General features: G+C 43.1%; 1 protein-coding gene across 2 annotated transcripts in view; it reads right to left on the reverse strand.

Annotated features, from left to right (window-relative positions):
- LOC132086256 (phospholipid-transporting ATPase ID-like) overlaps positions 1-14,402 on the reverse strand; it is a 73,895-nt gene that overhangs the window by 14,100 nt on the left and 45,393 nt on the right. For both annotated transcript variants that reach the window (XM_059491775.1, XM_059491774.1), the window contains exons 12-21: positions 14,083-14,279; positions 12,774-12,982; positions 10,552-10,595; positions 8,825-8,990; positions 7,856-8,044; positions 6,958-7,073; positions 5,394-5,558; positions 3,784-3,895; positions 2,628-2,733; positions 1,648-1,795 (exon numbers count right to left, since the gene is read on the reverse strand). In XM_059491775.1, the coding sequence (XP_059347758.1) occupies positions 1,648-1,795; positions 2,628-2,733; positions 3,784-3,895; positions 5,394-5,558; positions 6,958-7,073; positions 7,856-8,044; positions 8,825-8,990; positions 10,552-10,595; positions 12,774-12,982; positions 14,083-14,279 (1,452 nt within the window). The remainder of the gene's footprint in view (positions 1-1,647; positions 1,796-2,627; positions 2,734-3,783; positions 3,896-5,393; positions 5,559-6,957; positions 7,074-7,855; positions 8,045-8,824; positions 8,991-10,551; positions 10,596-12,773; positions 12,983-14,082; positions 14,280-14,402) is intronic.

Here is a 14,402-nt window from a genome sequence, read left to right on the forward strand (position 1 = left end):
TGTGTGTGGAACAGTATCACACCATCGTTCAAGCTTGTAGAAATAAATAAATGACATCTAGATTTGCCTGCACTGTCCTTGTGGTCCCCAATGAGGAGAAAGCCATAATCTTGGCGTAACTCATTGTGTCTGCTGTGTGGACTGGCTGCTCCCACACAGCCCAGATTGTGTGGGACATATCCCCTTGCCAGGGTGTAGGCCAGTGTGTGTTTTTCCAGTAATATAAAGAAAGCTTTGACATCACTGCCAGAGGCTCAGGGGCTGCTCTGCAGGCTGAAGGAATGGATTAGGAACAGGCAAGGGGCTTCCAGCTGATGTCCATGCAATGTACATGGACCAAACCTGACAGACCCCTTGTCTGCTTTGCAGTGGGAATCCAAGGATTATGGCCCTGGAGTTCAAGGAGAAGTGAGTGTAAAAGAGGGACAAAGGCAACCTAGGCACTGTCTGACAGTGTTTGGGGTCTATACACATGGCACATGAGGCAAAAGTAGAGAAAGATGAGATATTTTTTTTTTTCCCTGGGCTGGTGTAGAGGTGAGAGTGAAAATTTCTGGGCTGTCATTAAGGAAGGTAGCAACCACAAGGAACAGAAGCATTTTGTTTCTGGGGGGGTGGCACCTCCCAGAACTTTCTAAATATGTCTATTTGCTATGTCTAATTGCTTTCACTGAGATTTGAGACAGTAAAATACAACAGATAAATACACCTGACATAAATTACATATTCCTCGCAGACAGGTTTGAATTGATCTAAGTTGTTTTTTCTTTCCTTTAACTGGTTCTAAAAAATTTCCTAATATAGATAATTTATTGCAGAGTTTCACTGTTCTCACCAGGAAGACATTTCACCCAGAACTCTCTTATCTTAGTTTAATTCCGTTACTTTGTTTACCTGTTATAATTTTGAAGAGTATTACCAAGACTGATCAGTGTTCTCCAGGCTCAGAAATCCCAACTGACTCAGTTTCCCCCTATGCTTTCCAGATCATGCCTGACTCAGATGTTTTTGTACTCTCTCCCAGTCTGGTGTTACCTGCTCTCTTTGTAAGCAGTTCATGCGAACACTGAGCACCAAATAGAGGTGGTTTAGCCCTCTGCAGATGACAGCTAACTGTTGTTTTAGACCAACAGTGAGGCCTTCACTTCCCAAGCAGTCTTCAATCTGTCACAATTTCATCTACAGTGTATTGCTTCAGTTTACTTGGAAGATCACAGGAGAGAGTATAAATTAATTAGTAAAGTCATAATATCTATATCTTATAAATTAAGCATATCTGTTTTCAGCTATATTTAGTAGAATATGTCCTTGGCATTGAAACCCACGTCTCATGTTATCTTCTTGCTGCAAACACAAACCTTGTTATTTTTCTAGTATGCTTCCAGAAATTAAATATGATCCAGCTGCTCTATCCCTCTTGTTCACCAAAGATCACGGCCAACTGTTCTCTGTTCCTGAAACATCTTCTGAAACATTGTCTGTCACCTTTGATGCCTCAGATAACCACTGAACCTAGTCTTCAAAAAGGAGAGGAAAACCCCTTGCCCTCTAGAGTTCAATTTTTAAAGCATTTTTCAGACTTTCAGTATGTCTTGCAGTAAGTTTTTCAGGGAACTCATCCCTGGCAAGGTTCTGAACCTTCCTTACCAGGCTGTGGCCAGTGATAACCAGACCGTACACCCCATTTGCTTGCTCATCAGGTATAATTATTTGCTTTTTCGAAGATTTTTCAAACTGAATGTTGATTTCATCACTGTCCAGAAAGGAGTCTGGTTTCATCTTTTTTCTTGCATTCCTTAAAAAAAAAAAGAAACCAGGATAATAATGAAAATCCAAAAACCTTGCAAATATATACCTATGTTTTGTAAAAGGAACTTTATGAAAACAAAAATCAATGCTTCCCTTTGATAGTTCAGTCCAATTTTTGCTGTATCCCTACAACACTATGCATTGTTTAGCTGCTGCTGTCTGCACAGATCATCCCCATCTCTGAAACTCTAACAAAGTGTTGCTAAACTTCTGCTGATTTTAAGTCAAACAAACCATCTGAGTGCCATGAAGGATGGTATCCCAAAAGACATGCAGTTTTCTCTGCATGTTGTCTGGCAGCCATCTACTCCAAGAGAAAAAGACTGTGAACCTTTCCCATTTTCCACCTTTACCTAAGAACCTGTGTCTACAGAGGAGGTGAGGAAGGAAGGTAAGTTCTCAGATACTGCCAAAAAAGTATCCAGGCAAAAGAAATTCCTAGACAAAGGACAGAAATATGAATAAATGGCAAGAGCAGTACAGCAACAGCATAGCCCAAACCTGGAGCCAAAGCCTTTGTAGCTCAGGACCACTTGTTGGTCAATTTCAGTTGATATTCCCTATCTGACTCTGCTTTTAGAGTTATAAACCTTTATTTAATTTAAGCTCTTGGATCAAGAAGCTTCAGCATTTACTCTCAGAGGAGATTTCTACATTGTGTTTAGCTTCTGGATCTTCCAGGGAGGCAGCTCTCCCTTATCTAAAGGAGAGCTGAATGAACTGCAACAAGGAAAGCTGACAGGGAAAAAGAAGGTGAAATGATACAAAACACAAATAGTGCTAGTGCACGGCACTGAAACTGTTTTTCAGCCATTTACCTCAGCTCATTCAGTACGTCATCAGATGTGCTACCTTCAACAATGAAAACTTCTTCCATGTCATCATTCAGCAAGTTGCAGGAGTAACCAATATTCATTGCTGTCTCTAGGAAAGGCAAACCAGGAAGATAATCCATCTCAGCAGCCCCAAATTAACCCATTTCTGTGGCCTTTTTGTTCACATAACAAAAGCTCTCTTTCTGACCCAAAAGAGATTGAAGCCTTTCAGAGTCAACAGTAAAAGAACAAGGAGAGCCACTTTGATGGATATAGCAGCAAATTTGACTTCACAAGACCACAGGAAAAAAATAACTCCACCAAAATAAAAAGCTTAAAATACCCTTTGATCAACACATTTGGAGCAACAACAACAAAAAAAACCATTTCATGCTGATTCAAATTTTTTTTCAGGATTTTTAACTTGCCCTCTCCCTGCTTCCAGAAAAGCACCAAACCACAGCTCTGAAGAAGAATATGACATTTTGCCCATAAAATTCTGGAAAATATATTTTGGTATTTTATAGCAAAACTATTGCATTTGGAACATGACAAAATTAAGTATTTCATTTCTCTCAAAAATTCTATGCTCATGTCTTGGATGAAATTATTTGCAAATACTTTTGGCCTCCCTGAAGCAACATGGTTTCAGTGAAAATGCTATATCTCCAAAAGAATTCACTGGAGTCTATTTGCTGTTCTTTCCATCTCCAAAAGCCCATGTTTTCTCCATTTCTATTTGGGATGATAAGAGCCAGAAACAAGCTGAAATGCACCCAACATCCACTTTAACATTGAAGTTTCTGGAAAGCAGGACAAGGTTTTTTCCAGCTTCTTCATCGCCTGAATGATCAACTGGATGACGGTGACACCTTTCCACAGCTTATGTCAGGGACTATGGGATGCTTACTGTCACCTCTCCGAAGGTAAAGGACGCTGCCTTCACCCTGCTTCCACTCTCATGACAGAAATTAAGGACAGGCACAAACTAGTCATCTGGTCTAGTTCCAGTTAACTGAAGTTTTGCATAGCTGGCAATGAAGCAAAGCCGTGAAAGTTTGTCTTCTGTGCAGTTTTCACAGAATGAGAACACAGGTCCTAGCAGAACCACCCCACCAGTGGAGGAGAAGAGAAGCAGCCAAAGTTGTAGTGCCTTTACCTTGCTTATCTCCAGTGAGAACCCATATCTTGATGTTGGCTTTGGCAAGAGTCTCAATTGTCTGTGGGACCCCATCTTGTAGCTTGTCCTCTATGGCTGTGGCACCTAGCAGCTTAACAGAAATGGTAGGGAGCTGGTTAAGTCCTCCCACTGCTACCAAAGGAGGAAGGATTAAACCTAATTATTTAAGCTAACACAAATGAAATACCCAGAAATAAGGTTGTACTGATTGTCATTCTTCCTCAGCAAATTTACTGTACAGAGTACAGCCCTGATCCTGCAGATGTTCTAGGCTCTAATCTCCCCAGGCTCCAATGGATTATGCACGTGCATGAAATTATTTGCAAGAATGTTTGCAGAGCTACAGGCCTGTGTTGCTCCATGTGTTCCCTTCACAGCAGATAGAGATTTAATAGAGGGACAAAGACACTCTGGATCCAAGAGTGTCCCCAAACCTCCTCTGGTGTGGAACTTGATCCCAGCTGTGCTGTACTGCAGATGTCACATGGCTGCTAAACATCTTCTCCAGCCCTTAACAGACCTGTGCCACACTGTCACACAGCTACACCACAGACTGCTCAGGACACAAACCTTCATTATTTTGAAGTTACTGCTTTTTTCTGCTGTTTGAAGGTATTTGGTAGCTTTAACCTGTCGTCAAAGAGACACGGAGGTTTCACTGCTGCCACTAACCTCCTGCTGCTTGGAGACTCAATTCAGAGGTTGGGAATTTAAGCCTGGGATCCCTTTCAGCACCCTGAGATGTCCACCACAGATCAGCTATGAGGGTTATCAATGTAAGTTACAGCTCTGAGGGAACTTCTCTACAGGGTCCTCAAAACTCTACAATCCCTGTTTTACAGTAGTTCTGATCCAGCTAGAGAGACCATGGAACTTCCAAAGGCCAGCCTTTCCCTAGCTCACACTTGCTTCTTCCCTGAGCACTGCTGGCATTCTGGCATACAGCTAATAGAAGGAGCAAAGGTGTCTGCTAGGATTTCCGGGGTTTCAAGAAAGCACTGCCACAAGTACAAAACCTAAAACACAGGCAAGTCCTCCAGGGCATTTAAAAACTGTAACAACACTTGGGGAGAGAAGAATGACCCAAAGATCACAGTTTAGCTCAATTTCAAGTTGACATAAACATGCTCATGGATATCATCTACCCATCCTGCCCAGGGCTGGAAGAACAAAGGAGGCACTCTCGTGGGCACTGGAAATTATTCACTGCCTGCCATTTCAAAGGCTGGAAAATAAATAGATCAGCCATATACACATACAAAGGATGGCTATGAAATATTTGTGTCCGCGTCATCTCCTGCAGGCTCTGGTATGTCACTTCATCACGAGAAAGCTACTCTGACACCCACGTGAGTTAAAATAAAACCATTCCCCTGAACTGGTGGCTGACACCCCAGTTGTGGGCTCCTGAAGGAGGTGCCAGTGAACACCCAGGGCTATGGTGTTCTGACCTGCTCCTGTCACACAGCCCACTTTGCAGAGCTGTTTGCAGAGCAGTGTTTACCAAAGTCATTCTGAGCTGTTTATTGACAAACCACCACCCTCGCTGCCTCCCTCAGAGCCTGGCCCAGATTCCCTGAATTACCAACCATTAGGTCTTTTTCAATCTCCTCATACAGCTCTGACAGTTTGTCTTCCCGTCCCTCCAAGGCAGTGCTTGCTTCATGGTGACGCCTGATCCAACCCTGGAAGTAGTCTTCCTCCAAGCTCTTATAGGCCACCACGAGTGTCCTCAGGCCTTCCCCAGCAAACTCCTGCAAGACAGTGGTGAGACAGAGGATCCCAGGTCCAAGAAGAACAGTCTGGTCATCTGGGCTTACAAAGGATCTTCAGAAATCGGACCGGTAAAAGCATCTTGGTAAAGTTGGCAGAGGAAAGGTGAAAAAATGACACCTTAGGCCACAAATGTTGGGGTATTTTTAAATAGCAATTCAAGACCACTTTATCATTACCATCTGTTGTCCTTATGGAAAAAAAAATAACCAACAATCTCAAAAGGGCTTTTATACTTTCTGGCTCTAAATCTTTACACTAACCAAGCATTTGTTTCTCAGGTTTGTATTTCTCAACAAGAAGTTCAAAACAGTGAGACCTAAATAAACACTGAACACAGCCTCAAATTTTGGACGGGGGTTCAACATTTTTAGGGTATGAATTCTGGATGAAATGTACTGCAGGAGCATAGCTAGTCATGGCATCTCAGCAAGCCCTTATAACTGTGATTTTGATGGACAGCATGGAGCTCAGTGTTTGATGGAACATCACAGGTGCATTTGTGAAATGCATCTTTGGGAGGTTTTTCTCCAGGCTTGAAGTAAAGGTGCATCAGAAACAAGTCACAGGTCTTCTAAATGTCATGCATTGGATTTACCATCTTTGTCCGTATTACAGAATCATGGAATGATAGAATATCTTGGGTTGGCAGGGACCTTAATCTCATTCCAATCCCACTGCCATGGGCAAGGACACTTTCCAGGAGAGCAGGTTGCTCAGAGCCCCATCCAACTCAACCTTGAACACTTTCCAGGGATGAAAAATCCACAGCTTCTCTGGACAACCTGTTCCAGTGTCTCATCACCCTCACAATAAAGAAATTCTTCCTAATAAATATAAATCTTCCATCTTTCAGTTTAAAGCCATTAACCCTTCTTTTATGACTACATGCCTTGTAAAAAGTCCCTCTCCAGCACTCTTGTAGCCCCTTCAGGTACTGCAAAGTGTTATAAGGTCTCCCTAGAGCCTTCTCTTCTCCACGCTGAAAAAACCTAAATCTCCCAGCTACAGGAGATGTGCTCCAGCCCTCTGATCATCTTCATACTGATAGACTCACTCCAACAGGTCCATGTCCTTCCTATGCTGAGGATCCCAGAGCTGGACAGTGTTCCAGGAGAGGTCTCACAAGAGCAGAGCAGAAGGACAGAATCACCTCCCTCTATCTGCTCAGAGCAGTTCACACGGCACCAGGTTCTCATGCCTAGGCAACTAATTTGAGACCTAAAGCCATAGAAACTAATTTGTTTCTCTATTCCATAACTTAAAATTGGTGCTTAAGTGCTGTTTCTAAAATCTGGGGGTTTTTTTCCTGAAGACAAAGTATGCTGGAGAAAAGGAAAACATCAAATGCAGAGATGTTGTTGAGAAGGAAGCTCTTACATTCAGGTGTTCTGTGGTCTCCTCTTTGAGAGAGTTGCAGGATGGATGAAGCAGCTCATAAAGAATGGTGTCAGCGCCCTTGCAGTACAAAGTCAGGTCACCTTCTGGACTCCGCACTGTGAGGAAGAAGAGAAGAAATGCTACAAATCCCAGACTGAGTCTTTTGCAGTACAAAGCCCTTCCATCAAAACCAAGAACAGTTTCTACAGGTGTCTGAACTTCCCCAAGTTTTGGCAAACTCCCATGAATCAAGACAAGCTCTGCTTAGAAAAGAGAGTGCAGGTCTGAGCAGACTCTACATTGTCTCTACAGGCAGAACTTCACTAAAAAGTGAAGAACAGCTTGTTTTTAGGGAAGTAGTCCTACTTCTCCTATTTTCCTACCAGTAAACTGTAACTACAATTACAATATTCCTGAAATATCAGAGAAAGTTGGAGTGTTAATAAAGGCTGCAAAAACTTTCTTGGATAATTTCTCCATTTTTTGTTTGGGAGAAATTGGAAATTTGTTTATTGGGAAAAAACTGTTTTCTCAGTTTGTTCTTGCTTTCTCCTGTCCTACTTCCTCAAATTTCACTGAAAATTTAAAAGCTGATTAGAAGAAAGGCCTTTCCTGCATTGTAATGAGGGCAGCAAGATATATGAAAAATTAAGTGGCTTGCATCACTCTGGTCCAGATGCTGCGATTTATTCCACCTGCCTCCTTTAAGTATTTTTCTGGCACTGTTGCTGTGTAATTATAAAGTCAAAGCAGCCTATCTCAGATCTGCAGAAACAAATGTTATGCAGATCACATTGCAAAGAAGGTCTCCTAGAAAAATTCTGCATCATAGCAGAACGAGGGACAGCTCCAGAACCTAAAAAGTCAGGAAGGAAAGAAAGGAGCAAAGGGAACATACCAATCACAGACATTCGCTTGCGAACATTGTTGAAATCAAGAATAGCCAGAAGTTTGTAGACTTTTGTTTCTCCCATTTCCACAACAGTGATGGTCTCTGGTGTGCGAGCCCGGAACACAAATCCAAAGTTTCTGGCAGCAGTGACTAGGGCTCCCTCATCAGGAGATTGTGCTTGATACACCAAGTTACCTGATATGCAAGAAAAAAAAATGTAATGTTTTTGACTTATTTCTGGGCTAAAAAAAGAAAAAATACAGCATCCAAGATATAATATAGCAGCTATCCCTTTCCTTTTCGGTCTATCCACAGAGGTGCAGCACTAAAAAGCACCTTATGTCCACACATTTCCATCATGTCCCACCAACCCATCCTCCAGGACAGGGCAAGAGGCCCCCTGGATTCTTTTGGGGATTTTAATCACTTCTTTCACATCTAACATCTCACTGACAGGACAAGTTCCTTGGGTTTAGCCCCTTCTAGTCAGATCTGCATGTATTTTTCTGATCAGTATTTTCACTTCATACCTGTAAATTAATTCTAGCCTTTAAAGCATGGCTTTCATCCTGTCATCCTGACCTAGTAGCTGTGGGAATACTGGGTGAGAGGAGCTAATGAATCTCCAGTGGATAGATACTCAATGTTCTTTGCTTTCTGGGGCTAGGAGCAGAGTAGAGAGAGCAGGGCAAGCCTCTGCCACCTCGGGGAAGCTGTGGCACCTGCAATTTCCGCACTCCAGAGATGTGGTGTTTGCAGTAGTGTCAGCTCCACCACAGGAACACACAGGGAGTGGAGGCCCTGATCCTTTCTCTTCCCGTGTGGCATCTCCAAACACACTGATTTATGTGTAGCCATAAACTACAGAAAATCACCAGGGAGCCAAAAGGACCAATAACAGCTTCTGTGGAGAGAAGACATGCTGTGGTGCAAGTGAACATAACCACTCGTTCCAGTGCCCTCAGCAGTCCTCACCTTCCTTCTTCTCCTCTGGCATCACCGTGTGGCAAAGGGAGAGCAGCCGGAAGAACCTGTGAGTCGGGACATCATTCAGTCTCACAGCTTCAACCAGGCTGCGGTCATAGAAGGCAAACTTTGGGTCAGCTAAAGGGTTGTAGGAGAAGTCAACCTTCTGTGTGTTCTGAAAGAAACATGGCTTGGTATTATTTGTTGAGCTCTCACAGGGCTGCACACCAATTCCTGCCCAGCACTGCCCCAGTCTCCTCCTCATGTTTACGAAGGGCCCCATCCTGCCTATGCCTGGCTGCTCGTGGCAGAGATTTGTAGATTTAAGGAAGTGGGAGGTCAGGAAAGGTATTTAATCATAGGACAGAACAGGCACTAGATGTGCCTTTCAGAGCAGCACTTATGCCAAGAACCAACTAGCTAAACTGCCTCTCTGAGCAGCAGCTAATGCTCCAACAGGAGCCCTGCCAGTGGATACCTACAGCAAAGAAGTGCCGGCCTTCAACACATGCCTGCTTGGAAGCATTGTGCTCATGATGTCAAAAGCTGCCTGTGATAGTGGAGTGCAGGAGCCCAGCTTAAAACAATTCAAAAGTCTGTCTTATTCACCATGTTCTCCCAAAGCCAGAAAATAATTCTGATATGGAAAAAAATAGGACAGACAGGTGAAGTAAAGGTTAAACTCCACAGGCACTACCCATTTTGTCAAAAAACAAGGAGCCCCAGGAAGAGTGGAACACACTGGAGAAATGTCCAGAAGCTTACCACATGATGTGTCATGGAGTAATGGACTGCCAAGCCTGCCTCGGACAATTCTGACTCCCACCCCATCCCTGATGAGCTCAGAGTTTCCAGGATGGGAATCATCCTTTTGACCTCTGCACGCTGACATTTAGCACTCAGCCCAAGAGCACAGACAGATCGACCCCTCCCACGCTGCTCTGTGCAGCAAGGTCCAGGCACAGCAGCACTGTGGGCATGTGGGCAGCAGGACTCTGCTCCAGAGAGTGTCACCAGCAGCAGGGTGGGGTGGACAGCTGGCAGGGGTCCAGTGTGTGTCACCAAGCAAGGCTGACAGAGAGAGGGCAGGCTGCAGGCACAGTGCTCAGCACAAACAGTCTGTTTCAGTGAGCAATTTAAGTTCTAAATGGATTGGAAATGAATCATCAGAATGAGGAGTGGGATTTTCATCATCATCTTGCTGTTTGTTATTTGGATTTCTGCATGCACTTTCAGACATTTTAGAAATGAAGATGTGTGCATTTGTGCCTGCAAGCAGAGGCTAAAGATAAATGTAAAAATGATACATTTTCACACTTTCTGAAGTCCAGACATCAGAGGAATTTAGCAGTGACCTCACTATTGGTGTGAACTGCACTCACTAATTCCTCACTAAAGCTTCAATTAGTTGATGAGGTTAATAAAATTCACCAATGTCCAAGTTTGCAACAAACATCACTAGTGAAGTGTTCAAGAGAAGCTGTGCATGCACCAGGATGTCAGGTGTAGCAGAGGGGACAGTGGGCTGTTCCCAATCTGGAGGTTAAACCCAGGCTTACTGGAAAGGAACTTAACTCTGGGAATTCTCTGACATCCAGAGGAACACACATCTCTGTTTGAGCATCAAGAGCATCAACTCTTGCAGGGTCAAAAACATAACCTTTGCAGGGTTCTGCCCACCGGTACTTATCCAAGTCCATTGAAAGCACAGATCCTGATAGCACTTGAGCACTTACCTCATTTATTTCTATCCTTTGCCCAGACATATCATACACATCACCTGCAAGCAAGAAAGATGAAATTATAGCCACAAACTGCGGGTAAGTGCAGTCTCTGAGCCACAAAATTGAGTAAAGTGTTTCTAAGTTAGAATCTATTTTAAAAGTTTCAGTACATTGACATGGGCACTGGTGACTGATGATGCATAACAATCAGTTTCCATGTTGACATGACAAAATCTGGAGACTGATAGATGCTTGAAACACAAGGCAGTTACCATAAAGTGACTGGCTTTTGAGTAAAGAAGACTTGTCTTGAGCTGAACACAAAGAGAACAGGGGTTCTGGTGCTAGACAGGAAATTAAAGTGCTTCCAGGGAATGATTTCTCTTGTGCCTTCTCCTTCAAAATCCAGCTCCTGGACCCTACTATTTGCAGCAGTCCCTGGACACCCATACAGAAGGAGTTTTCAAAGCTCATTTTTCCCACATCTAGGTAGCAAGGCTGCTCTGTTGATTCTCCCCGAATGGTTGAACTGGTCATAGGAATTGAAGACAAGTCACCTCCAAGAAACATTACTAGAACTTCTGCCTGGAGAAAAGTTTCACTAAGAAGGTCTGGACTGTCCCAAGGCCAGCCAGTCCCAGCAGTTCACTGAAATAAGATCAAAATGCAATGAGTTACAGGAATGATTGACTCATGCTTGCACCAGCAACCTCAGCTGTGACCAAAGCCAATTGTAGTGCTGGTGAGCCTTTATAAAGGCCCCAGGAGTGTAAAAGGCACACAGTAAACACCTCTCCTGAGAATCCATGCATCAGCTCATTCCCTGGGAACCACAGCCAAGAGGCTTTTGTGCACCTCCTTCCCTTAAGCCTCCAGAGGAGAGCAGAACTAAATCATCCTTTCTGGCATTGCTTTCCAGAATCCCCTGAGCAGCAGAGAAGTACTGTGTTAGGAAGAAGCTAAATATTTAGAAAACTACAGGCAATAGATTGTTTGCCTTCTTTGCATGTATTTCCCATTCATTTCTTGAACCCTTACCCTATATCTATGTTAGTGGTGACATGCACTTCAGAAAAGTCAACTAAGGGCACTTGATAGGAGAGATTTCAAACTCCTCATTAGCAGTATTAATGTTAACACTGTTAACACAGTATTATTACTAACACTGTTTGAGATAAGGTGGTCTCCAAATATGCACAGATTCATAGGAAGAAATATCTTCTTTTATTAGCTCAGCTGATAGCACTGAGAAAAGATGCAAACTTTCTGGCACATTAGTGCATCAGCAGGTGTGACACAGGCAAAGCAAGCATCCATATACAAATAAGCAGTGACTAATTTCTCTGGAGCATCTAATGATGTTAATCAATTAGGCAGTTTATAACATGCTACCACCTCTTGAGCAGTATGAAAAAACTGCCTGGGGCCATAGCATGAACAAGCCTTTTAAATCAATAACTTCTAGGATCTAACACAGCTAACAACTCATGTCTCCTATTTTTTCTAACTTCCTACAAACTTTTCTTTCTTCTGGTAGCTGAAGAATGTCAAGTGTAAAGACAAAGACCAGGTCATTGATTACTCTAACTATCTGAAAAGGATGAGGAAAATCACTGCTCATCACATGAGAAATTGCAGAAAGAGACAGGGTGAGAAATTGACAAAATTTGCAGATGAGCCTTATGAGGCATGGTTGATTTCATAAGTGATTAGAAGGGAGTGAGTTATGTGAGTTATATTATATATACACATACATATATATATGTATATATATGTATGTATATGTATATATATACATATGTACGTACACACACATATATATATACACATCTATAATGCTTTTTTTTTTTTTTTTTGCAAGGTTAGCAATACCTGGCTAGCCATGCCAATAATACCATAATAAAGCTGTGACTACCTAACAAGTGATATCAGAAAAAAAAAACCAAAACAAATTTGAGTACAGATGATGTAAATCTGGGACAAATGAGGTGAAACTAATAGTGTTGGGGCAGTAATGGGGCAGAAAAAGGGAGATAAAAGAGTGAGAAAAAAGAGGAAACAATTATTAATACATGGCAAATGATGCAATCAGGCTGTCCAGATACTCCTGATGGGTAGCCTTACACTTGATCACTGCAGTTCCTTAGATGGCATTCTGCTCTGGATGTCAGATTTAGTCTCTGGGGAGGAAGAGGCACACAGTGAGGAAAACCCAGAGAGTAAGACAAACATACCATAGGATTTGCCATTGATGGAGCACTTGTTGAAACACATGATGTTCTGGGTGAGAGTTCCTGTTTTGTCTGAGAAGATGTACTTGATCTGTCCCAGCTCTTCATTGAGTGTGGTGGTTCGGGCCTGAGCTGGCGTGTCATTCGCAGGGTAATACATTTTACGGTCCCAGTCGATGTAGAAACTGTTACCCAAGCGTATAATCTCCACACTGATGAAACAGAAACAGAAGGTGATGGAATACTCCTTAGCTTAAGGGACAAGCTCTTCATCTTCAGCACCACCACTGTGAATTGCAGTTAGAAGACAACTTTGAAGGCAATGACAGTTGAACTCATCAGTCCATAGGTGGCCTGTGGTAAGGCCACTTGCTGAAGCAAGTCCCACTGAAATGATCTGCTAAGTTTACAGCAAACCCATTATAAAGCAGTACTTTATAAAAGTACTTGAAAAGTTTCAGCAGTTCTTGGGCTGAGAACCGAGGCAGGAGCAGGGGGTTTCAGTTAGTGCCATTTCAGGAGGTGGTTTCCAGCAGAGCTGTGGGCTGAGCTGAGCCCAGTAGCACAGGATGAGCACAGCCATGTCTCCAACCACAGAGAGCTCCACACCAAGAAAGCCACTGTGCCCTCAGTACAACCAAAAGAGCGGCATCAGCTTGCAGATGACATGAGTTTTCACTTTGCTGGGTGATATACTGGATAGGAATGGAATTCATTCCTCATGTTTACCAACACAGAAGAGAGTCTCAGTAGCAAAGCTCACTGAAGGTAGCTACAATGATAAATTGAACAGGGCTTTGCAGTCTCTACCCCAGCTCCAAGTTTTGAGAGCACCACAGACACATTGCCTACCTGTCACTCCTATTTGTCTATCACAATAACCAACACAGCTCTGCATTGTCTGGGAGGAGAGAACACTCTCAGCTGCTCATATAGCACCAAGCACTTGAACCTGGTTGCACCTACTCACCTGGCAATCCTCACACAGTTCTGAGGCCACCTCAAAGAACAGGCCATTCATTCACTGTTAGCAAGATCCTAATGGTGGCAGGCTTCCAGCCCTGCTCCTATAGCATCCTACACACCTATACCTCCCCTTTAACTGCAAAATCATCCTTTCCTCTTCCAGGGCTCACTGCTGTCCCCAGTGCAACCCTGACAAAACCTTCTGAAGGCAGCAGAAACAGGAAAAGCGTCACTGTGGTTGTGTAGGAGCATCCATGATGGGGCTGTGCTAGGTTTTTGGGAAAATGCTGCTCCCAGTTAAGGCAAAAGCTAAATCTCTCCTAAGATCAAAAGTGAGAGCACGTACCTGACGTAGAGTGAAATGGGTACCACTGTGTTTAGAATGATCACGTATGACCAGAACATGAGGAAGCCAGAGTAGGAGGCAGAATTGACGCCCTCTGCCCAAGGCAGATAGACCTGGAAGTAGTAGCCCTTATCATGCTCCCAGATACCATTGCCAATGGCTAGGATGAGACACATCAGTGCTAAAAATGCAAAGATCTGGAAAAAAAAAAAACAAAACAAAACAAAAAACAAACCAAACAAATCAAAACCAAACAAAATGTATTGCGTTTTAGAAACAAGGAATTTATTATGCGCAGGTTAATCAGAAGACCTTAATGG

This window comes from Ammospiza nelsoni, chromosome Z (genome assembly GCF_027579445.1).
Source record: "Ammospiza nelsoni isolate bAmmNel1 chromosome Z, bAmmNel1.pri, whole genome shotgun sequence".
In the NCBI taxonomy this organism is placed as follows: Eukaryota; Metazoa; Chordata; class Aves; order Passeriformes; family Passerellidae; genus Ammospiza; species Ammospiza nelsoni.